This window comes from Nestor notabilis, unplaced genomic scaffold, assembly GCF_000696875.1.
Source record: "Nestor notabilis isolate BGI_N333 unplaced genomic scaffold, ASM69687v1 scaffold4399, whole genome shotgun sequence".
Classification (NCBI taxonomy): domain Eukaryota; kingdom Metazoa; phylum Chordata; class Aves; order Psittaciformes; family Psittacidae; genus Nestor; species Nestor notabilis.
The window spans coordinates 29,960-53,332 of NW_009943112.1; the positions used below are offsets into that span (position 1 = coordinate 29,960).

The 23,373-nt window shown below is 39.4% G+C and overlaps 2 protein-coding genes across 2 annotated transcripts in view; both read left to right on the plus strand.

The window, feature by feature from the left end:
• Nucleotides 1-7,797, plus strand: part of MRC1 (mannose receptor, C type 1) — a 33,799-nt gene extending 26,002 nt beyond the window's left edge. The window contains exons 21-24 of the mRNA XM_010021726.1: nucleotides 2,694-2,810; nucleotides 4,719-4,886; nucleotides 7,039-7,092; nucleotides 7,463-7,797. Coding sequence (XP_010020028.1) covers nucleotides 2,694-2,810; nucleotides 4,719-4,886; nucleotides 7,039-7,092; nucleotides 7,463-7,713 — 590 coding nt within the window. The 3' untranslated portion in view covers nucleotides 7,714-7,797. The remainder of the gene's footprint in view (nucleotides 1-2,693; nucleotides 2,811-4,718; nucleotides 4,887-7,038; nucleotides 7,093-7,462) is intronic.
• A 5,331-nt stretch (nucleotides 7,798-13,128) lies between these two features.
• Nucleotides 13,129-23,373, plus strand: part of LOC104411334 (macrophage mannose receptor 1-like) — a 30,193-nt gene continuing 19,948 nt past the window's right edge. The window contains exons 1-11 of the mRNA XM_010021727.1: nucleotides 13,129-13,193; nucleotides 14,925-15,319; nucleotides 16,360-16,533; nucleotides 17,512-17,676; nucleotides 17,976-18,092; nucleotides 18,629-18,772; nucleotides 20,127-20,309; nucleotides 20,481-20,635; nucleotides 21,493-21,606; nucleotides 22,322-22,437; nucleotides 23,231-23,373. The exon at nucleotides 23,231-23,373 is cut by the window's right edge and continues 1 nt beyond it. Coding sequence (XP_010020029.1) covers nucleotides 13,129-13,193; nucleotides 14,925-15,319; nucleotides 16,360-16,533; nucleotides 17,512-17,676; nucleotides 17,976-18,092; nucleotides 18,629-18,772; nucleotides 20,127-20,309; nucleotides 20,481-20,635; nucleotides 21,493-21,606; nucleotides 22,322-22,437; nucleotides 23,231-23,373 — 1,771 coding nt within the window. The remainder of the gene's footprint in view (nucleotides 13,194-14,924; nucleotides 15,320-16,359; nucleotides 16,534-17,511; nucleotides 17,677-17,975; nucleotides 18,093-18,628; nucleotides 18,773-20,126; nucleotides 20,310-20,480; nucleotides 20,636-21,492; nucleotides 21,607-22,321; nucleotides 22,438-23,230) is intronic.

Here is a 23,373-nt window from a genome sequence, read left to right on the forward strand (position 1 = left end):
CGCAACTTCCTTCTCTGGGAAAGTGGTGTAAGATATGTTATACTAGACTTCGTATGTTGTTAGTGTCTACAGCACTGGTGGCAATGTGACTTAGATGTCTAACCTGACATCAGAGTATGCAGAGATCTTGTTCATGCTGCCAGTGACAAGGCTGAGAATGTGTTCTCTGTAGGCACACACATGTACAACGCTTCTATACATATATTCACAGCAAGCCACAGATCAGCACAGACAGAAACAGAGCACTCACATGAACACAACCTGCACTAACACCCTTATTGTGTTCCCCTCTCTGATTGATCAGGATGAAAGTCTGTTATTGGGAATAGATTCACAAATACAGTGTGGATCCCTCCAGCAACTGGACTCAGACACTCAGTTTACCTTGTGGCTGGCACATGGATCTCAGTGTTCTCAGTTACTGGGATCTGGAAATATGAGCTCCCATGGTCACCAGCCTGGCTCCTGTTGCTAGTACACACCTGTCCCCACCACACATATGCATACTGGTCCCTCCAGTAGCTAATCCGCCAAGGTCTCACCTGTACAGACACACAGGGACACAGAGGCGTACAGAGCTAGCTGGAACTCCCCAGGTCTCCCAGTAGCCATCCCCTCCCCAATTGGTCTCACCTTTAGAGATGCACACACACTAGTGGGTCTCATCCTTATTGACCTGCAGCCCTTAAAGTCCCTCCAGCAGTTGGCTGGGACTCCCCTGGTACCTCGGATAGCCAGCTCAGTTTGTGGTCTCACCCTTGGTGATGCACAACACACACTGGCTGACTACGCTGACCTGATACTCCGTAGTGATCACACAGTCACTTGTGTACCTGCACTTGCTCCAGTTGTGGCACCATGGACACAAGGGTCTGTGACTCGTTGTCCCACTCTAGCTGCTGGTACTTAAACCCCCATGCCCACATGTGCACACAGAATGAACAGTTTTCACCTGTGAAAATAGTTAGAAACAGAGTTTAGTAAGAAGATAGGACTGTTTGCCCAGATCAGGTGCAGGTGTTGTGAGACAACTGTACTGACAAGAAAACTGTTCACACATGATCAGTCTTTTTATCCTCTTATCTCTCTATTTTCCTGTCCTTGTTCCTCCCAAATGATCTAGGTCCATCTAGGAAGCCTTTGCTTCCTTCTCTGAACATGTCATTGTAGTCTGTGCAACCTTGAAATGCTCTTCTGCATCCCATCATGTATCCATAACCCTAGGCAGTAACATCCCTCAGTCTGAAAGTACTCTGACATTGTCTTGTCCTGATGGGTTTCATGCCTTGCCACTGTGGCTGAGCATGTCCTGCAACAGCCCTGGGAGGGGCCTGAGCAGGATGTTCTGAGTCTACAATCTGTGTTCTTCCACTTCCACTGTGCCTGTTTGCTCGTCTGGGATTGTGGAGATTGGCCTTTGGTGGGCTGATGGCTCCTGTGATGGGCCTGTGAGTAGCCAGGGAAGGGGTCCCCTATCTGCCATTGTCTCTCTGTGATACCGCATGGATGTGCAGTGAAGCTTTTTATCACACAGCATAACAATAACCAAACATCTGATACTATTCAGCAAAAGCGGAACAACTAGAAAAACATAAAGACTACACTGAAAAAAGAGGAACATTCCGTGTTCTCTTATATTCTGCTGTCCCTGCTTGCACTCTGAGTTTTGTTTGCAGTTGGACATTTTTCAATTATATCTTATCCATAGTAGAATTTTGAACTGTAGTAGAATTTATCGGTAGCTCAGGAGTGATTCAAATGACTTTTATATTTGCATTCTCTGTAACTGTGTCTTCCTTATCTGAGAGACAATACCTTCAAAAATTCCACAGCCAAATGAAAACAGTCAAGTGCCAAACACAGCTGTTGGCTGGATGCCAGCCCCACACAAAAGACAACTGAAGATGCACTTTCTCTGGTGTTTTAATGCCACTCCATACAAAGCCATGCAGCTCATTCTGTCTGCTGGCTCCATGCTGTGACGTCTTGATTTTGCTAGAGCATCATATAGAGTGAATCATGGCAGAATGCCTGGTATTGTGTGTGTATGACTAACAGAGTACTATGCTAACTGGGCAACAGATGACCAAGATGATCTTTTTTTTTCTCTGGTGGCTACAAAGAAAATACAGGAAAATAAACAAGACCTGCTTAAAGAGTTAAACTAAGGACTGTGCTTTGTAAATTTGGAAGTCTGTGCTATACCTGAACTATACAAAGGCTCAGAAAATATGCAATCATTAATGTGCAATGTTACATTGTGCACAGACTGAAGTTATACATACTTTTCACTGAAAACTTTAATTTTTTTTAGTGTGGGTTTTTTTGGTTTCGTTTTTGTTTGTTTTTAATAGTAACACATCAGTAGAAATTTATGCTGGTTTCCATATTGGCCTGTTGTATTTTGCCTAGTGTCAATGTTCAGTTATGTTGCTATTTCCCAGTGGATGAGGAAACAAACAAACTGTTAGTGCATTGTCATGGAAATAATAAGAAATACATCAGCAACAATGCTGAAGTCCTTCATAAGATATTATTCAAAGTTAGTTTTTGTTTTGAACTTCAAACTCAGTTTGGAATTTAGCACAGATAGTCAGTGGCAAAATAAGACTGACAGTTGACAGGACAATGAGAATGCTTTTTGCTAGGAGACTTATGTCTCTAAGAGATTATTTTTTTTCTCTGTCTTCCAGGTGCCTCTTTGGTATCAGTTGAAGACTCAGCCGAAGCCAACTTTCTGGCATACACCATTGAACCACTTGAAGGGAAAACATCAACTTTTTGGACAGGAATGTACAGAAATGTGGATGGTAATTTCTTTACATTTGACATAATTTTGTTTAATGAATAATAATCACAAGCTGTTTGACCTGAGAGTTGAAAATGCCACATAATACTTCCATAACTCATAAAAAGTGAAATCAGGAAAGTTAATATAGTATCATCAGAGGGAAAGCTGGTGAATGGTAATCAAGCAATAAACAGTAATACATAACAGAAGGACCAGGCATGGAAAGTTCATCTTAAAGCAAGAAAACCCTTATTCATAACAAAGTAAGGTGCAGGTGTGCACATAACAGAGGACAGACAAGACTGTGTTCAAAGTTGAAATGAAGTTTGGCTCTTCTCAGATGTGGGAAGGGCACTGGCTTGATGTGCTCGTCATAGAGATACTCGTTTTTGAGCAAGAGAACAGTGTGTCTAATACCACCTCTAGTATTTGGAATGGCCATCCTGGAATGACCAGTGACCCTGGTAACCAATCTTCAGTTACAGCAGGCCCTCAGAACAGCTTTACATTTAAGCTGGAATTGTTTGTGTCTTTGGAATAGTTTATCACAAGTTTTTCTATTTTCTGCCTCACTGTAACAAAGGTAAGAGACAACAGGCAATAGGCTGCTTTAATTAAATCTTAAATTTGCTGGGTTTTTTTTATTAATACAATTAGTATTCAGTAAAAATCTGTCTTTATAATAGACCTAAAAGTTACTCCAGTCTTGTGCTGTTCAGACTAAAGGTCCGATATCAGAGGCAGGACTGCAGAATTGTTCAGGTGACTTGGGGTGCCATTTTCTTGAGTTTTGGAGGGTTTCTTTTACAACTGCCAGCTCAGCCACTACAATAACAAACTAGTTGGGGAGAAGACAGGTATTCAAATACATTACTTGAATCTTAACCAGGAAAAGGGAGTTCTCAGCAGAGGAGGAAAGAATTTGAAGAGAACAATGATTTAGAAGCATAACCCATGAAGAAAAGCTAAGGTTTACTTACATGGTTAATGGACACATAAAATGTGTTTTAAAGTTGTTCTAGAGAAGGTGCAGAGCAATACATTTCTTAGAGTGATCACAAACAAAAGAGTTGCTTCAGCAAGTAGGTGCCGTTATATTATTAGATAATGATTATAGTGATTTCAGCATAACTGCATAACTAAATTCCGTATCTTTGGAAAAGTGGTTATATCCAGATACCATGCCCTGTGGTGCTTTATTTTCTAAACCAAAATGTGAAGAATCTTCTATGAGAACAAAACATGGCTTTCATGCTGAGTCTAAGAATTTGCTTGTTTGAGTACAACTTAAGAGTCACAAGGGGCAAATTTATCTAAATAAATAACACTATTAAAAGAAAGAAAGAAAGAAAAAAAGAAACAGGAAGGAAGAAACAGAAAGTCCCGGCATCGCTGAACAGCAGTGATCATAAGATTCCTGAAGCAAATCTTTCAAAAGGAAAATCGTGTGTGTAAATTTAGTGGAAAGGAGCAGAAACTAAAAAACAAAAGGAATAAAACTGGATTTAGAAAGGCTTGAGTGCAGGCTTTGAAAAGAGTAATACAAACCCTCCCTACAAATTGCTGAAATAAAGAGCTTTCTTGTGAAAATAAATTATGTTTTAACATCAGTAATTTCTATAAACTGAGTAAATAATTGACACTCCACCATTGCAATATATTGTTGGAGGTACTTCTTTAAACTGTCTTGCCTTTGTAACATCATAAGCCAGATTGGCCTGCTATTTTGCAGAAACTGATGTTACATCATTTGAATAAAAATGTAAGGGCAACATGAGGTGTCAGACCAAAAATTCAAATAGTCTAGTGACCTGTCTGCAAGAATGGCCACATGTAGATTTCTCAGGAAGGCAATAAATGTGGAGCAGGTGTCAAGATGGAAATAAATACTATCTTTGTTTTATATATTCAATATTTTTCCAATTAGGGGAATGGCTGTGGCTAGACAACACTGCAGTGAATTTTGTCAACTGGAATACAGGAGAACCTTCCCCTCAACAAAACGAGCACTGTGTTGAAATGTACGCGAACTCTGGGTTCTGGAATAATATCTATTGTTCTTCCTACAAAGGCTACGTTTGTAAAAAGCCAAAAAGTAAGAGCTTCATTTATTAATTTGTTCTATGCATAGAGTATGCTCCTTGTGTGCTAGTATTGGTAGATGGCTGAGGCACACAGTGCATTTTAGCTGTGTGTTTTGAGGTTTTGTAAATGCTGAGGGATGCATGCCAACAAAAAGAATAACTTTTCTAAGAAAATAGAAGTTCTGGCCAGCGTTTAAGCCCCTTCAGAATGGTCTTAAAAGATTGTGTTCCTATCTTAACTGTACCTAGTGCATACACTTACCAAGTTTGCCTGTTCTATATTGATAATTGCTGAGTAATCACAATGTTAGTACTGTGCCTTACACACAAATTTGTCTCATCTATTTAAAAATACATTCCTTGGGGGTATACTCTCTGCTCAACCCTTTGCTTATTTCCCTCTGGTAGTCTCATGTGCCTGCATTTTCTGAGTAAGAAGTAGTGTTTCTGTGAACTGAGTATTTTTGATTTGTAAATTAATGAACAATTTTGAACCTTTTGTCTGTGTTCTCTTTTTTTGAGAAGATGAATGAATGAAAAGCAGAGCATATGCTAAACTGAAAGTGTCCTGAAGTAATAGAGTGTGCAGATTTGACATAAGGACATCTTGTGCATATGAGTTCCTAATAATTTCTTCCAGCATGTATTGCAATATCAAAACCTTTTACTAATATTTACTGAGAAGAGTGAAATGCCTGTAGTAGCTGAAATATGCCCACTTCCTCTACATACCAGTAATGAAATTCTGCTTTCCTTTCTATAAATTTGTTCTCATGCAAAATTATTCTTACTTACTCAGATGCTTGTAATGATGACTGACTATCTTCTATGGGAAATACTGCAGAAATGTCAGATACAAACATTCATATGATTCAGAGTCTAGTTGCCTGTGTTTTTACACTGTGATTGAGAAACAAGAAGGCACTTTATTTTCATTCTCTATCCAGAAAACTTATTCAGTTAATTTAAGGATTAGCTTCAGCCAGTCTAGCCTCCTGAGCTGGAATGCCATGGAGTCAGCCAAATACCAGTGTCAACACAAGGACTAGACAGTTGCTTGCTCAAGAACAGGGCACAATTGAGTCCTATATGGTTGTGAAAATGCAACTTGGCTTGGCACAGTTTTGTAAAGCTGTGATAACGCTTCATTTGCAGAATTGAAAAAAAAAAACACAACAACTAAATAGCTATAGGCTAATAAATGAGCTGTTAAAAGCATGATTTTACTTAGTTGCACTTGCCATAGCTTGTTATGTTTCCTGTTTTCTGAAAAGGCTGCAAATGCAAAACTGTGATTGAAGCCTTCCAATAGAAAAGTTGCTATTTTCTGTTCTATTTATTGAGGTAATTTTTTAAGACAGTAATCTGAAATTCTGTAGCTGGTCTCTTCCGTAAATAATCTAACTTTATTTTGTAAGTAAGGAATTACTCCAAAGAACTGCGTAGCAGTTCAGTAAGTGCTAGTTGACTGTGCTAGAAATAGTGACTTAGGTATATTCTAGGGGGAGAGGAACCTCAATCCATCCCAGTTCTATCAGTTTGATGCCAGTGTCAGCAATAGCTGCCCAGAACCTGGAGAGGGATCTCAGGTTCTTCCAGCAAGCCAGATTTTATGATCCAGATACTAAATTTTAAGTGAGCTACAAACATTTTAGTTTGGATGTGATATGTGCTAAGACACTTCTGAGTCTGTGAGTGATTTCAATTGCCTGTGTAGGAACGCCATGAAAGTCTCTTGGCAAACCAGACTTATTTTACTCACTAGGTTTTTATAAGATTGCAAGTACTGCATTTATAGTTATACTGAGGATTATGTTTGATCATCTGTCCTGAAGATACTGTGTAGATTTTCTTGTGGTTTTATAGTGATGTCCATCTCCATGGAACTCTTTGATGATGATTCTTTTCTGCTAGTGTATATAAAAAACTACATAGGAGACAGAACACAGTAGACTATGGTGCTGTGCCTTTTGGTAGGCCAGATGTAGCTCTGTGTGAACTAAACCTAAGTGTTTTCAGTATGTAGTGGTGTGTATTATGTATTTATCAGAATATGATTTTCAGTATTTTCCAAATAAAGAAATAAAAAATAATAAATAATATAGAAATAAAACCCAGAATAATATAATAACATAATTCTTTTCCAATATTTCAAACTGCCAGCAATTGAAATGCCACCAGCAGCTGAAGTACCACCAGCTGAAATGCCTACAAAGGGTAAGAATATTGTCTTTCAAGTAGCAAAAATCTAATCCTATGTAAGATCATAAACAGAACAAATCGTATTCTGTATTATGTCTCTGACATTTTCTGATATGCCTGTTTCCTAAGAGCATAGGATTTCCTTGGAAAATAAAATATTTTCCATTCAGTGCCCAAACACAGATTTAAAAATAATAATTTGTGATCTACTATGCAGTGTTAACATTAAAAATCAATTAATTTTATGTTGCTACCTTTGTCTCTCATTATTTTGAAACAAATGGAATGCTTTTGCATGAAGAATCATGCTTTCTAAAGAAATTGTTTCCAGTAACCAGATAAAGAGTATATGGTGTCATCTTGATATCTTTGTATTTGTTTTCAGCAATGACGAAGGACAAGAAGGCTCCTGCTTTGAACCACAGTAAAACAGGAATTGTAGTTATTGTTGTCATCCTCATCCTTGTTGGAAGTGGCCTTGCAGGTTATCTCTTCTACAAAAGAAGGAAGAATCGCTTGTCAACAAGTGACAGCTTTGAGAACAATTTGTATTTTAATAGTGATGCAGTTCCTGGAACTAGTGACACAAAGGATCTTGTGACCAACATAGAACGGAATGAACATGCGGCACTGTAATGTAATGAAATTAAATGCAATGTAATATGTAATATAAAATGTAATGTAATAAAATAAAATGTGCCTTGTTTTAATAAAATTATGTGACTAGATTTAAGCCAAAGCCATTTTCTCATGTGCAAATACTATAGTAGCCAGCTGCAGTGTGTGCGTAATGTTATATACAGCAGTTACTTTATTTTGTAACCATTGTATAATGTGTAAGATTTCAGATATCCTGATTTGATGGCCCACACTGGTGAGTGTGGGTATTAGGAAAGAGATAATATTGACTAATTATTAAATGGAACAATAGAAATGGATGCAATAAAGGAAGTAAAATGTAGACAGATCCACTTGAGAAGGCTCCCAAGATGCAAAGTTTCTGCAGCAGATTTATTTCCAACCGTGCTAATATACGTAATCTCCAAACTACCTAGCAAGCATCTCTAATTCTACCATCTTTCAAGCATTCCTAGGGACTCAACTACAGGGGTAGTTACTAGATGACAAGTTTGTGTTTAGGCACATCCTCTTTGAACCACAAAGGGAAAAAATCCTTTTGTGATATAATTTCAGTTCCCACAATTTCACACATCACCGAGAACCAAGTAGGTAGTTTTTGTAGTTTTTGTATTCTAGAATTTAATCGGGTAAAATCTGGGGGCAGGCTACTGGAATGGAAAGTGTGGTTGGCGCTAACTGCCAGTGTTCTGCTGCCCACAAGTCAATTGGTCTGGGAGAGGTGACGAAGGTGATGACAAAACTTCTTTCTTTTCAGGACAGTTACTGAGGAGGGGGAGGAACATTACCTCTATGTGTTTGGAACTTTTACAGGAGCACTGGGCAGCTGTTAGGGTGATCACACGTTGGTACTGTTCTCCTGCAGCCTTTCAATACACAGCATAAGTTTGTGGGGTGTGTGCTGGAAGTCAAGCACAGTTTATCTTTACCAATGTATTAGTTACTGCAGATTTTATTTCCTTTCTAAAATGGCTGGATCAGTTACCAGTTATGGAAATCTTAGACTCCCCAAGGTGGAGTTAATACTCATCTTTGTAAATCTTATAAGATGTAAATCATGCATAACTCCTCACTTGCATACATAGGTTTGTAAGGTTTGTTTTTATGGTTTCAGATTTTGTTCTGTGAAATAAACAGTAACTAGCTTTGATCTTTTAAATATTTTTTTTCATTTTATAGTCTCACCTATATAAGACTGTAACATGATAAAGTTAAAAAGGAGATGTTACAACTGGGGCAATTTTCCATCTGAAATTGTGATTAAATAACATGTTGACCATATTTTCCTGAACCGGTCACAGGATTGTCTGCTTAAAAAATGTCAGCTCAGTGATTTAGCAAAAATCTCAAGTTACATACACGTGTAGGTAAGTTGGGGCAATTTGTGCTGGAACTCCTTTTCCCTGGCTCTGCTCCCTTTCACCCAGTTACTTCCTTACCTCTGTCCCTCCCCCTGTTTCCATTTTTAATGCACTGTTGTTTGAGCCTATGTTTTCAAGGAGTAGTAGCTCTAATGGTTCTTCATGCCACCTGATGTGGCTTATGCGCCAAAACCCACCAAACTGACTGATTAATGTAGGGATTATGTTGTTTCAATTATATGCAGAAGTGGTGCTGGCTAGCAAGATATGTGAAAGGGATGGTGGAAGGTCAGGAGGCCCTGGCTGGAATCCCAGCCTTACTGTGCAAACAACAAAGAGGTGCAGTCTCTATCCAAAGGAAGTTCAGTCCTGTTGCGGGTCCCTGCACAATCTTGAGGCAGTATCTGCCTCAGATACTGTCAGGTACATCTGTACAGCTAAAAAGTGTCGTGGAGAATCCTGCTACTGGAGCCTGGGTAGTCTTGAACTTATTCACCCAATTATACTGCCTGAATCCAGCATCATCCTTGAGCTGAAGAGAATTAAAAATGCTGTGCTAGTTACTAGCTGGCAGTAGGGGTAGCTGCTTTTGTGAAATCCCATGTCTCTTCTGCTCTCCTGTATGAATGGGTATGGAAAAAACAGAGGAGGTACGAAATCAGAAGCTCTGTTCTGCTCTGCTTGGCCTGCTTATCATAGAAAGAATGTGAGTGAATAAAACTTGAAAGATTTTCAGAAGAGGCGGAAAGTTAAGCTGAATGGTTTACTGCCCCTCCCACTGCAATACAATGGAATTGAAGCACATTTCCCATTGAAAAGAGCAAACACGGCACTGGTGGTATTTACAGCACAGGAAATTGTTACGGTTGCATATAGTGAGCTGAAGATGAGCACTGATTGAAGGTAGAGAAACAAGCAAGCTTGAACACTTTAAATAATATCTAATTAATGTAAGATTCAATCAAAGGCTTTTACTTAGGAACTTGTAATTATATAGGATTTCTTGGGTTTTTTTTTGTTTTGTTTTGTCAGTGATGGCAACTCATTTATTAGACTGTCTGAATGCAGAGTCCAGTCCCAGGCTTTTAGTATCATCATTCCTTTGGTCATGTTTGTGACGAAACTGATCACACAATTGCAGGAAAAATTGAGAGAGTACTTTCCAAACTGGTATTCTCTTTCCTTGCCCTCATGTTATTTCCATCTTTCCTGGACTGAGTTCTTTTGTGATGTTTTTACCAAGCATCATTTGGTGATCTGACATTATGTTCTCTTTTCCTGCTGCTAAGCTGCAATGTTTCTGACAAGTGATTGAGTACGTCAAATATGTTTTGAAGATTGGGCTGGGGAAATCATTCCTGTTGCTCTATTTGACTGAAAAAGAACAGTGTGTCTTCTTGGAAATGATTCATATTCATACGTATATAATTTGTTACTTAATGTATTCTGATCCTCCATCAATTCTTTGAGCCATTTTCTACTACTGCTGTTCCTGTAGGGATTGATCAGCTGCCTTAGAACCATCTTCTTGCCCTTGCGGCCTCTTGCTTTGTCTTCTGAGCAGATGCTGCTAGTTATGGGAGGTGTCAGTCTGCATACTGCATAAATATATATTCCCAGAGGAACTGGTATCTTGCTTTTCTGAAATACTCTGGCTGTAAGAACAAGGAAAATGATTTCTTGAGAAATAAGATGAGACATACATGATGGATAGAAAAGCAAAGGAAATTTTTAACTGATCACTAATATTTCATATCCATAATCCTCTGATTCTGCCAAGATTTCTTATGTTTGATCTTAGTAGTTTAGAAGGTAAAGAATTTCTTCCTAATATCTAATCTTAATCTACCCTCTTTCAGTTTAGAGCCATTCCCCCTTGTCCTATCACTACTTGGTCTTATATATTTAATTTCTTTAGGGAAGTATCTGGTTGAACCTGGATGAACTCATCCATCCATTTCTGTGCACAGCTGAGGAATGACTTGATGGCAATATTTGATAATGCATAAAGGTTTATAACTTTGCACATTTGTATGTTTCTGGGTACCCTTGTGTTTAATTTTCATTTCCTCTTTTTTGTAGAAGAGCTCAAGCTTCAGAGGAAAGGTGGTGAATCTGCACACTGTGAGTGTAACTTCCTGCCTGGGAGCAGAGATTGCTGAAGGAACAATGCTGACTCAACACAAAATCCAGCAGTCTTTCTTCCTTGCCACTTCTAAAATGTCAGGCTGTGCCTTGCCAAGTAGAGATGCTGGAGTGCATCTTTGCAATCTTCTGATTTTCTTTCCCACTCTTCAGGCTGTGATGGGGTCTGCTCAGGCAAACATACAAACACTGAGGTGAAGCTGACCTTAGTATGTTTTACTGTTTTTCAGCCTCTCAGCAGATTGTCACTCACAGTCCTTCACCAAACACCGATCTTTCTTCAGAATAGAACTAGTTTCTTTTTCTCTGTTGTAATTGCATGTTGCCTCACAGTAGCTTTGGAAGTGCTGAGATGTTGCATACATCAGAACCAAAAGACATTACATTTCTCCTGCCTAAATAATAACGAAGAATTTTTTTTCCATTTGCACATCTGGAGCTCCTGAACAAGGAAGCAAGGACAGTTGGAAAGTTGAGGCTGCAGAGCTAAGCATTTCCATACTGGGAAGAACCAGAATGCTTTACTTCAGACTCAGTGCAGCCATCTTCACATATGCATCATAATTTACCGAGTAATTGGCCATCTGCTGCTTTATGGAGGCAGCCTTCTCTCTTCTCCCTCTTCCCTCAGGTGTCAGTGTCCTTTTCAGGCTCACATTCTTTCCACGTTTTTGGTCTGGCTGTACCTAATGGCCCTCAAGTCCCACTATTTTTGTTCACTGTTGTAATCTTGTTCTGCTCTAATTCTTTGTTTACCTTTTCAGAGTCATCCACATCTCAGCCAGAATAGAAGCAGGATCCCACACCTTCATGTAAGTGTCCAGGGCTTTCATTGCCTGGAACAGCAGCAGCTCTCAGGGAAAGACCCTATAGATTATTTGCCGCAAATAAAATACTGGGGAAGTTACTCCAAACTAGCCTCTCCTGAAGATACAGGAACAGAAATTTTTCAAAGGCCATAGGCAAAAAGGGATGCAAACCTTCCACAGGAGTGCCTTTTCTCTTCCCTGCCCTCTATGTTTGTATAATTCTTTTACCTGTCATGAAGGAGAGAGCTTTTTTGACGTAACCATCTGAATTTTGTCAGAATGCCTGAAGGATGTGCACTTTAAGGGTGCAAACTTTCACAGACTAGTGGGGTGAAAAAGGTGGTAATGTTCCATATTAGTTTAGTTTTCCTCTCTAGTACTGGTTGAAAATCCACTATTTTCCGGTTACGGGTTCTCTTCTTCCTAGAATTGTGTGGTTTCTTTTTGGAATTTCTTCAATTGTTGCTGTCAGTTTGGGTACACTGCTCCTGCATATAGTCAGGAATGGAGCAAAAGAAAGGACAGGTGTCTCCTGAAGAACACAGATCCTATTTTCTACAGTTTTTCTCCTTTCTATGGAACTGCAGACATGGGAAATTCTGGTTTTCTCTGATTCCATGCCACAGGTACTTGATTTGCATGGTCTCCCAGCCATTTTTCCACAGTACTGCATTGCACTGTGGCTTTTTTAATCATTTGTTGGTACAGACAAATTTTCCTCTTCTTTTTTACCTTTTTCCTTTATTTCTGGTGAAGAGACATTCATGTCACCTTTTTTGTAAAATAATGATCCTGAATTGTAAGAGATGCCTCCAAAAATCCTCACTAAAATGTATTTTCATGGAAGACAAAAACTTTATACAGTCGAGAAACTAGCTTAGAAAGCAAAGTTTATTCATTAACGTATTATTTCAAAATTACTCATGTGACATGATACAGTTCCTTATTTCCTTATTTGCAGCTCAGAACTTCCCTGCATCTGTTGGGTCTTAAAAACCAAAAAGAGTGATTCACTGCAGGAGGGTTTTCTTGCAAGGCATAGAGTTGGTCTTAGCATGAGTTTGAGGTGAAGGGAGAACGAAGTCAAACATTTGGCCATGGCTGTCTACCTGCTCCTGGCATTTCTCTTTTCCTTTAGTACAGCTCTTCAAATGTCTGGTAAGTGTTTGTCCTCTGCTGAATATGAAGGTTTGCAATTTCTTTCTCCTGCTTTCCTGTTGACCCTGCTTGCTGGACTGTGAGTTTAGATCTAGTCACAGCATGTAATTTGAAACAGTTTTATTCAACTTTTAAATTTGGTGGTATCTGTGCAGGCATTCTGTTTCCTTAAACCAGCTTTCAAGGTAGTGCATGAGTGAAAGAAATAAGCCAATAGATGTGGGCATAACCTGGACAGTGCTGATCCTGAAAATCAGCCAGCTGATTGCAGAAAAAGGTGATCTGAAATTACTCCACTGGGGGTTAGAACAGCCCAGAAATACAGGGCAGCATCCTCTTAGCATGCACAGAGCCACTGGCTGATGTGTGCTTTGAGTTTCTTAGTTCATATAGACTATGGCATACTGATTGTTGCGTATTGGAATCCAATTTTTCCAAGCTGATGGCTTTGGGATGGACCTTAAAAGCTTCAGTGTGTTAGATTTCAGACACTCCTACTGCTGAAAGGAAAACAAATGATGCTGTGTCTGCAGCTCTTTCCCGCAGGAAGCTCCCAGCTAGTGAACTGTGGGAGTCCAGTGCAATTGCCTGAATGGCAGCAGGGACTTGCCAACACTGATCTAATCTACTACAGGAGAATTTCTTTGCATATTTTTGGGTGAGACCAAGCTGGCTCTAACCTATCCTCTGCTAACCCTGTCAAGAACCACTGCACCAGCTGTGCCAGGGCAAATGCCATCTGCCTTGTTCAGGTCTGCAACCTCTCAGACAAACATCATCAAAGCTGTTTGACTACTCCCTGGCAGCCCGGGGATGTGGCGGGGGGTGAAGGGGCCCGACTACTCCCTGGCAGCCCGGGGATGTGGCGGGTTATGAAGGCCCATGTAGCCATTCCATCCCTGGCAAGAAACCTTGGGTGGCACTAAAGCTCAATGGCGCAGTGGAGTGAGTTGGATGGTGTTGCTATCACTTAGTTGTTAATAAAGTGAGCTACAAAAATGGTCAGGGTTCAGAGCAAGCTGAAGTTATGTTCCTTTTTTGGAGCTGGCCTTAAGAAACAAAATGCTGTTGTGCAGTGTCTCACATTTCTATTTACAAGTGTAGCTATTAATGGCATTTGAGATACTTACTTGGCTTAACTGTGCTCAGAACTGAACTGATGATGCTGCAAGTTGTAGCTTCCCTCCTGAGAAACTCGCAAATTGAACATTGTGAAGAAACAACTTTTAGCACAGTTGCCAAAAATTTCCAAAATAATTAACCAAAAATGAAAAATATGCCACTTGCTTGATGAGCTGCAAACCACAGTGTCATTCTGGGCCAAATATTCTGGGTTGAATTTTGAGTATGTAAACAATTTTTAATAGTTCTAAAGAAAAAAAGTCCTTTTACTTGCAAAATTAAAGCCTGTTTAATATGCTGTGTGGTGGTGGAAGAACTCATTAAATTTAATAAAAGCCATTTTTGAATGCTGTTTTGAGAACAGTGTGCTTTAAGGAGGGATGTGAAGAAGAGTGATTTCTATTGAAAGAGATAAATTTTCAGTTTCTGCGTTGCTTACATCTTAAAAACATGTTGATAAATATCCTTCATACTGATGATTAACCTCCTTGATTTCTTTCTCTGTGGACTCAATATATTCATTATTTTGTTGCAGCAGACTGTCAAGTAGCAAGTAACTGACCTACAAAATCTCTCTTCAGATGTTTGCTTTCTCACTTTGTTTTATAGATAGCAGAATATTTTCATTCTATAATGAAGATAGCAAGCTCTGTGCCCAGGCTCAAAACTCTAGCTCGGTCATTACTACTACTTGTGATGAGCACAATGAGTTTCAACAGTTCAGATGGATCTCTGCCAAGCAGCTGCTGAGCGTGGCACTCAAGCTGTGCCTGGGAGTGCTCTCCAAGGATGAAGAGGCTGCCATCACGTTGGAATCCTGCAACAGGACAAATGAGCTCCAGTGGTGGGAATGCAGAAATGAGACGCTTGCAACCCATGGCAAGGATTTATTTTTCAACTATGGCAAAGGGAAAGGGAAGAAAATCAGGTTGTCCAAAGGATTAGGCAAAGGGAGCATGTGGAAAATCTATGCAACTGCAGACAGCATGTGCTCTCAGCGCTATGAGGGTGAGTACTGAATATTAATCTCTATTTCCAGGTAACTTGACTGCCCCTATTTACAAAGCATTCCACTTCCTGCTTGCCATGGACTAATCCTTTTCTTACAGTGACATCAGCTAACAGAGCTAACAACAAATAGGTTGTAGAAAAGCAGGCAAATAGGACTGTTTTTATTTTTGCATAATTGGAAAAGTGTGATTCTTCCAAGTGATAGAATAAAATGATGAAGGCCTATAATATAATCATAACCTAGAATGGGAAATCTGTTTGTACATCAAAAGCAGGATAAAATCTATGACTATTTCAAAATATGTCTGATTGATTTGTAGAAATGATTGTCTTATATTTAAATATTTGCTTTTTCTATTACTTGGATTTCCTTTTCCTGCATTATTATCCCTCTGGGGGTGTTTAGAGTGTGCATCCAGGCCCAAGTGTTCAACCTTCTTTCTACTGTAAAGCTGGTATGGTGGGAAGTTAAATAACAAGGGTTGAAATTTTGGCTGTGCCCCACAAAGGTTTCAGCTGGAATGAAGTTTGTCATGATTTTGTTAGCAGGAAATTACACTGCATAGAGATGGGAGGGTTTCTTCCCAGCAAAGACACTTGCAAATTTAAGATATAGCTTCCTCCCATGAAGAATAATAAAAATATCTCCTTTCAAGCTGCTTCAACCATACAGGGGAAGAAAAAAAACCAAACAAAAGAACCTAAACATCATCCAAGAACAGAAGTATGTATGTAATGGGAGAAGCTGAGTCTCAAGCACCTCTGACACAGTAGTCCAGATAGCAATGAAAAAAAAAGTTAAATAGAAATTGGTCTGAGTGCAAATTAAGAGTTGTTTGAGAGTCTTAATTCTGAATATCTTGCCATAGTCACACCTGACTGGCATAGCAGCCCGAGAAGACTTCGTGGTAATGAAGTACTGATGAGCTGAGCTCTTGTACAACTCAGCTGTGTCCGTGGAGAGCTGCTTATGAGCAGACACTGTGGTGAATGTCTGACACCAGCTGACTACTATTGATCTATTGTTCTCTCTGTAGATATCTATACACTGGGGGGAAATGCCTTTGGTGCACCATGTGTGTTCCCTTTTAAGCTCCATGGTAAATGGTATACTGAATGCATCCCCCGGAGTGATGATGCAGGCTCTCTCTGGTGTGCAACTTCTTCAGACTTTGATAAAGACCATTTGTTTGGAAACTGTCCACTAACAGGTAATTTATTTATGAAGATTTCAGGAAAGGCATTAAGCAAAGTTTTCATCCACTTTAACTGTCAAAATCTCCTTGGGATGTGGGATTAGCATTGGGCAGTGAGGTAGATTCTACTAGACTAGTTTACTGGTGAGCTATGCAGTAATAAAATGAGGTATCTGCTCTTCACTCTCACTGTTTCTCCAACAGACATGAGGAGTAGTCCTACAGTGTTTCCGAAACTGGTACATATAGGGAATATTTTGAGAGTGGTGACTGGGACTGATGGAAAAAGGAAGAGAAAGTGCCAGGACTAGGGAGAAGAAAGTCTGAGCAAATGGAGGGCAGAAAGAAGTGCAACAGATGGGGAAGGTGAGATACATGGAAGCAGAAGACAGTGGTGTATTGTAGGATGGAGAACAGGAGGACCAGAGCAAATGGAAGGGTGCAGGACATGAATAGTGGCCTTCACCTGCTTTCAGTGCTCCAGTGCTCGCTCCTTAAGCCTACAAATCACCCAACACAGCTTTCTAATATCCTCCACACAAGTTTCCTAGCCCTCATCCCCACTTCACATCTGATTGGAAACGATCATTTCTGCCATGTTGGGAGGTTTTGGAGAGCATAAGAGGGGTCCTAAGGTAAGAAATGGGTGTGGAGACCAAGATTTTCTGCATGGGAAGTAAAGAAATGCATGTGTACAGGTAGTATATATCAATGAGTGGGTTAATGTGGACTGAACTGTGAGACAAATAGATGAGTTATATAATTAAAAAGCAACGGGGTTAATGAAGAAAAATTAGGTTTGTAAGAAGAATTCCTTACATGATTAGTCTATTATTAATATTGAACAGACAAAGTATATTTAAATGGGGCAAACTATATATTAAAGATCAGCAAATCATAAAGTTATGTAGCTTTAGTCTGCAATGAAGATTTTATTTTCTATGTTGGCAAGTATGATTATCTTTGTCAAACAGCTGTTACCATGTTTTATAGACACCATCCACAACAACCTCTGGAAAACAAATCCTGTGACAGGAACTCACTATCAGATAAACTCAGAGTCACTTTTGACATGGTACCAAGCAAGAAAAAGCTGCCAGCAGCAGAATGCAGAATTATTAAGTATCACAGATGTTCGTGAAGAAATGTATTTATTAGGTAAAGTAAAAAAACCAAAACACCATCAAACAAACAAATTAATGCATATGTTTAAAATGTAGATCATCTCCAAGAGCCTTAACATTGATGCTTATATTTACCTTGTGAAAATACGTCTTAAAAAAGCTTGTCCCTTTCTCACAAAAAAATGTATTAAAATAGTGGAAAAAATGTAATCTAATCTACTATGACACATTTTGTATTTCCATGCTTTAAAATTTTATTTCAAGTTTTATCGAATAACTTACAAAATCAGAGGCATTTAATAACTTTACTGTTTTTTTCTTTTGGCCATTTAGGGCTCACTAGTGACCTGAGTGTCAATGCGAAGCTCTGGACTGGTCTTTTCAGTGCACTTGACAGTGGCTGGCAATGGACTGGGGGCAGTCCTTTCAGATACCTAAACTGGGCTCCAGGTGAGTGCACTTTCCTGAAAAGACGATCAGCATCTGGGTCAAAATTCTCTTCTCTTCCCAATATTATTTTCTTAAGATGTAAGCCATCATCTTGCATGTTGCCATATTGCATATTTTCATAATAGGTGGTGTGACCACAGGGAAATCCAAAGATTAAGCACTCCTGTGGAACTAAAAACCACATTTCATGTCCAGTGTTCCACAGTAAAGGATGCTGAGTTGCTTGCTATACTATCACCCCATAAGGAATTATGTCTTAGATGAACTTTTATAAAGCTTTCTCTGTCTGCTGCTTGCTTCAAATACACTGAATTTGTTCTTGAGCAGCACATGGGAGGAGTGGCCAGCCTCATGTTTGAAAAGCCAGCCCTCTCAGCCATCCCACTGGTGTTCCTTTGTCTCCTCTCTTGTGAATTATCTCTCTAAAGAATAATTCAGCAATGGCTTTGCAACTGCAAAAGACTTGTGCATTCCCTCCATTGATGAGGAGAAAATTTCCAGTGATAACAGAGGGATTCTGTGTCTCTTTCCCAAAGGAAATCCTTCTGTGGAATCTGGAAAAATATGCGGGACCTTCCAAGGTAGGAATGGGAAATGGGAAAACCAAGTGTGTGAAAGGAAACTGGGATATATCTGCCAAAAGAGAAACTCCTCTTTGGATTCCTCCACTATTGCCTCAGGTATGTTCATCAAAAAACAAGGCTATTTTTGTAGTCAGTGAGAAATACTGGGCGGATGCCACATATGCAGTGACAATATATTGTCAAAACAAAAGGATTACACTTGTTGACCCAGGTCAAACACTGAAAAGACTTTTTCTCATTTTAAAGATGATATCTAGATATTGCTCATCATTTTGAAAAGATCCAAGGGACCTAAAGAAGGCAGTATTATGTGTTTAGTCATATTAATCAGACCGCAAAATACTAATGAATATCCCGTGCTCTGAAAAATACACTCATGATGTGTCCTGCTAAAAGATGTGAGCCAGAGTTCACACTCTCCCTGCTCTCTTTGACCCATTTTTTTATTCTGAAAGGAAAATTCAGAATATGGGGCAGGCACCTTTTTCCATTTGAGTTCCCTCTCTACCTGAGGCAGACTAGGTCTTATCTGTGCAACGAAAGGTGTGGAGTTACTTCACCAGGGAATTCCCAGCCTGCAACAAACTCTACAGTATCTCTTTCAACTACATGTATACTAATATATAAGATTATTCTCTGGCTCAGAGGATGAATGGCACATCATAGCTGGTGTCCTGTACGTTTTGGCTGCATTCAGAGAGCTCACTGGGAATGGTTTCTGACCCTTGGTAACCTCCAAACCATGCCTGGATGTTGTACAGGGCAATGCAAGTTTGCACAGGTCAAAACCGCGTCCAGGGAGCACTGAACAATGTAGCTGATCACATGCGAACATCGGGCACACATGCTGCCCTCTTCAGTTTACTCTGTAGGTGCAGATCATGTGAACCTTCAAAGCCATGGAATTGTAATACTAATTTCACACCAAGAAACAGCCTCAGAATGAAGCACGTGACATTTCTGTGCAGCTGGGATTTCTTACACGTCTAGTATAACATAAATATGTCTGGGCTCTATGATACATGGTTTGGGCTGTGCAGGAGCTCCAACTGTCTCCTGAACACCTGGAGTTTCTGCAAATAAAATACAAATTTCCCAAATTCGTCAAGATAAATTCCCTATGTAGGAAAAGAGACCCTCTTCTGTAAAACATGGCTGTACCCAAAGCCCCACTGAGGGGATTTAACACAGAGTTGTGTCCTGCAAGTTTGCATGCCAGATTACTTAGTATTTATTTAATCCTGGAAAAGTGATTTTCATTAGCTCCCAGCACAATTGGGGTAGAAAAAATCTGCTTTGTATTCTTTGTGGCCCTCAGATTTTTGCTTCTCTTCTCTGCCAGTATGTGCTCCAATATTACAAATTCAAGTCAGTGCAAGTAATTTTCTTTTTGATTAGAAGAAAACACTTAACAGGACTGCTCATTAATTGTTTGAAATAATTTTTTTAGGTGACTTAAAGCCTTTTAAGTGCCCCAGAGAATGGGTGGCCTATGCAGGTCATTGCTATAGAATTTACAGAACACCCAAAATATGGAAAGAAGCTCAGTCTTCCTGTAGAAAAGAAGACGGAGAGCTGGCGAGTATTCATGATATTGAGGAGTACAGTTTTACAGTGTCTCAGCTTGGGTACAGTAAGTATTTTATCTGGAATTATACTTTTACTATTATTCATTTAATCATTGTAACCATGATCTTGAATGTTCGTTGGGTTTTTTTAAGTATCTTTGGTCGAAAGTGGGCATGAGATGTGATTGTTTCATTTTAAGAGATGCCCATACCTACAATTACCTTTGTGTTCCCAGAGCCAGATGATGAACTGTGGATTGGTCTAAATGACCTCAGGGTTCAAATGTATTTTGAATGGAGTGATGGGACACCTGTGACTTACACCAAATGGCATCATGGAGAGCCAACCCACACACTGAATGAGGCAGACTGCATCGTTATGAAGGGGGAGGTAAAAGTCCCTCTCCTATTTTCATGCTTTCTTCTGTCCTTTGTGCTCCCTCAAAGGAAAACATCTGTGACAAAAAATTGAAAAAAAAGTATAAAGGGACAGGGGCTTGAAAGGTTTTTATGAACTTGGTTTAATTCAGGATATCTTAGGGTGGAGGGAGACTGGAGACCAGATCTGGGAAGGTGTATCGTGGAGCACCAGAAGCAGTGAACTGCTTTGAGACTTTGTCTGCTCTGCAAGTTACAACAAATCTTCCATCTGAAATTGGGTGAAGTAACTCATCATCCACATTCAGCATGCCTGATCATAGCTGCGTAGTATGGTTCTTGGAGCAGGGACTTCCTTATGTTTCCCCTAAAACACCTATAACATAGGTTTATTAGAGCTACTTTGGAGTCTCATATTACTGGAGGCACAAAAACTTCGGTGCAAAAAATTTTATCTGGCTTTTTACTCAGAGTAGAATGACATATAATAGTATGGAAAAAGACAAACAATGCATTTTTCGTACTTTATGTTTAGTTGAGCCAGCATTTCCTTTCTATTGTCATTTGGTTATATGAATATAGTAAGTACTATGATGTTGAGAATAGAGTGGAATAGCATGTTTCCTTCCTGCTCACATCATCACTGAATCTTTAATACATGTAACCATCATTCTCACACCTCTGAGGAAATGTGGCTCTTGCTGTCTTTATTTTGTTCCTTGTTTTGGAGAACAAGGCAAGGAAGAGAGCTGAAATGGCCTCAGCCATTCAAAGAGAGAGGGGTTCTCTCTGAGGATAGTGAATATTTTTGTGGGAGCTGGATTTCTCTAGATTTCACTTCTCATTGTGGTTTCTTCTTACCATGCTCAGGATGGATCCTGGGCTGACAGTGCTTGTGAAAAGAAACTCAGCTATGTCTGTAAAAGGAAACCTTTGGCAGAACAATCAGGAGAAGATGAGGTTACTTACCCAGGCTGCCAGAAAGTAAGTGTAAACCAAAAGCAGTGAAAGGTTGTTGCTTCTTAGTTTCTCTCCCATGGTGGTATCATGAAGTCAATTATTTTGACTGTTCTTGGTGGAGCCCTAGAAAACTGCTGATTTCTTATGTACTTCTTAGACTAATGGGGAAAATATTTCTTATTTGAAAAAAAATGTAGATTGACTTCTTTTTTCCATTCTCTTACATAAGCAGTCCATTCAGCTCTTTCCTAGTGCAGAATTGGTCACTTTGTCTGTAAAAGCCACTCTCTGCAGAGCATATCAGTATTTTTTCATGCTGTAGCCCACTGGTCCTGGGTTCCACACTACATTCTTCGGTTCAACCCATCCACCACAGGGGACAGAAATATGTGGTCTGACTTTCGTTGCATATTGTAGCCTACAGCAACAGCTACACTTGCACAACAAGAAGGCAGAGCAGGCTTTACACAAGGAGCTGCAAAGTGGCTGTGACTGTCCTTGCCATCTCCAAGTCATAGCCATGGCTCCCTGCTCACAAAGACCCCTTGTGTGTGCTTTATCAATGAGCAAGAGAGAGAGTTGTGGTTACAAAAGCCATGTTTGATTATCCTCTGTTTCTTCTTATGGCTTCTGAGCTTAATTTTGGCTTGAGATGTGGTGTTAATGTGGCTTTTGGAAGTGTACTGTGCTGTGCCATCTGACAGCCCCTCTTGTGCATCTCTGCTGTTGACACTGGCAGGGCTGGATGAAGCATGGCTTCTACTGTTACTCCGTGGGTCAGTTACCAGCAACATTTTCAGAAGCAAAACGAATATGTGAAGAAAACAAAGGTTACCTGGTTACTGTGAGAGACAGGTACGGAAACTTAATTTTCATCCTTTCATAGGTGCAACCAGGCTGGAAGGACCAAATAAATCTCTTCTTTGCAGTTGTTCAGTGTCTGGTGCTGGAAAATTTATGTTAGAGCTGAGAAAGTGTTACAAAATACATCAAGGGCTTTTATGTCATCAATATAAGCATTCACGCCATTGCTATTACACACCTAAGCTGTTGTTGACTCTGGGTATTTTAATCAACAACCCCAGATTGCCAGATTGTTTAAAACTTACCGAACTAAAAATAAATAAACATGGAACTATTTATTTCTTCTGGATTTGAGCTTTTCAGCCTTTTCTTTGCAACAGGAAGATCCAGAGACTTACCCTATTTAGAATAAAAGTAGATTTTTTTTTTTCCCCAGAGTAACAAGAGTTAAACATCTAGGTGTTATCATAAAGCTCAGTAGAACACTGTAGCACTTATTTATACAGAATGAATAACATATGTGCGTTAACAGTAGTACTGTTTGGCTTATATTCATTGTGCATTACAAAAGGAAAATAGAATCACTCTAAATTCTAAACATGATTTACATTACCAAAATATAAAATAAAAATTAATGTACATGACAAAAAATATAGATAAAATAATAAAAAAAAAATTTGTATGATGATTATATGACAATTAGAACTTCTTCAATCACACTTATCTTTCCCCACATATTAACAAATCACCATAACTTTACCAGATCTGCTATGATGAACTGTTTGAAGAAATGAACAAATTACGATAAAATGTGGTACATCAGATTGGTGCTTATTCTTCACAGGTATGAACAAGCTTTTTTGACTTCTGTGATTGGATTAAATCCAGCAAAGTATTTCTGGATTGGTCTCTCAGACACAGAGGAGCAGGGGACCTTCAAGTGGGCAAGTGGGGATGCGGTCACCTTCACACATTGGAACGCAGGAA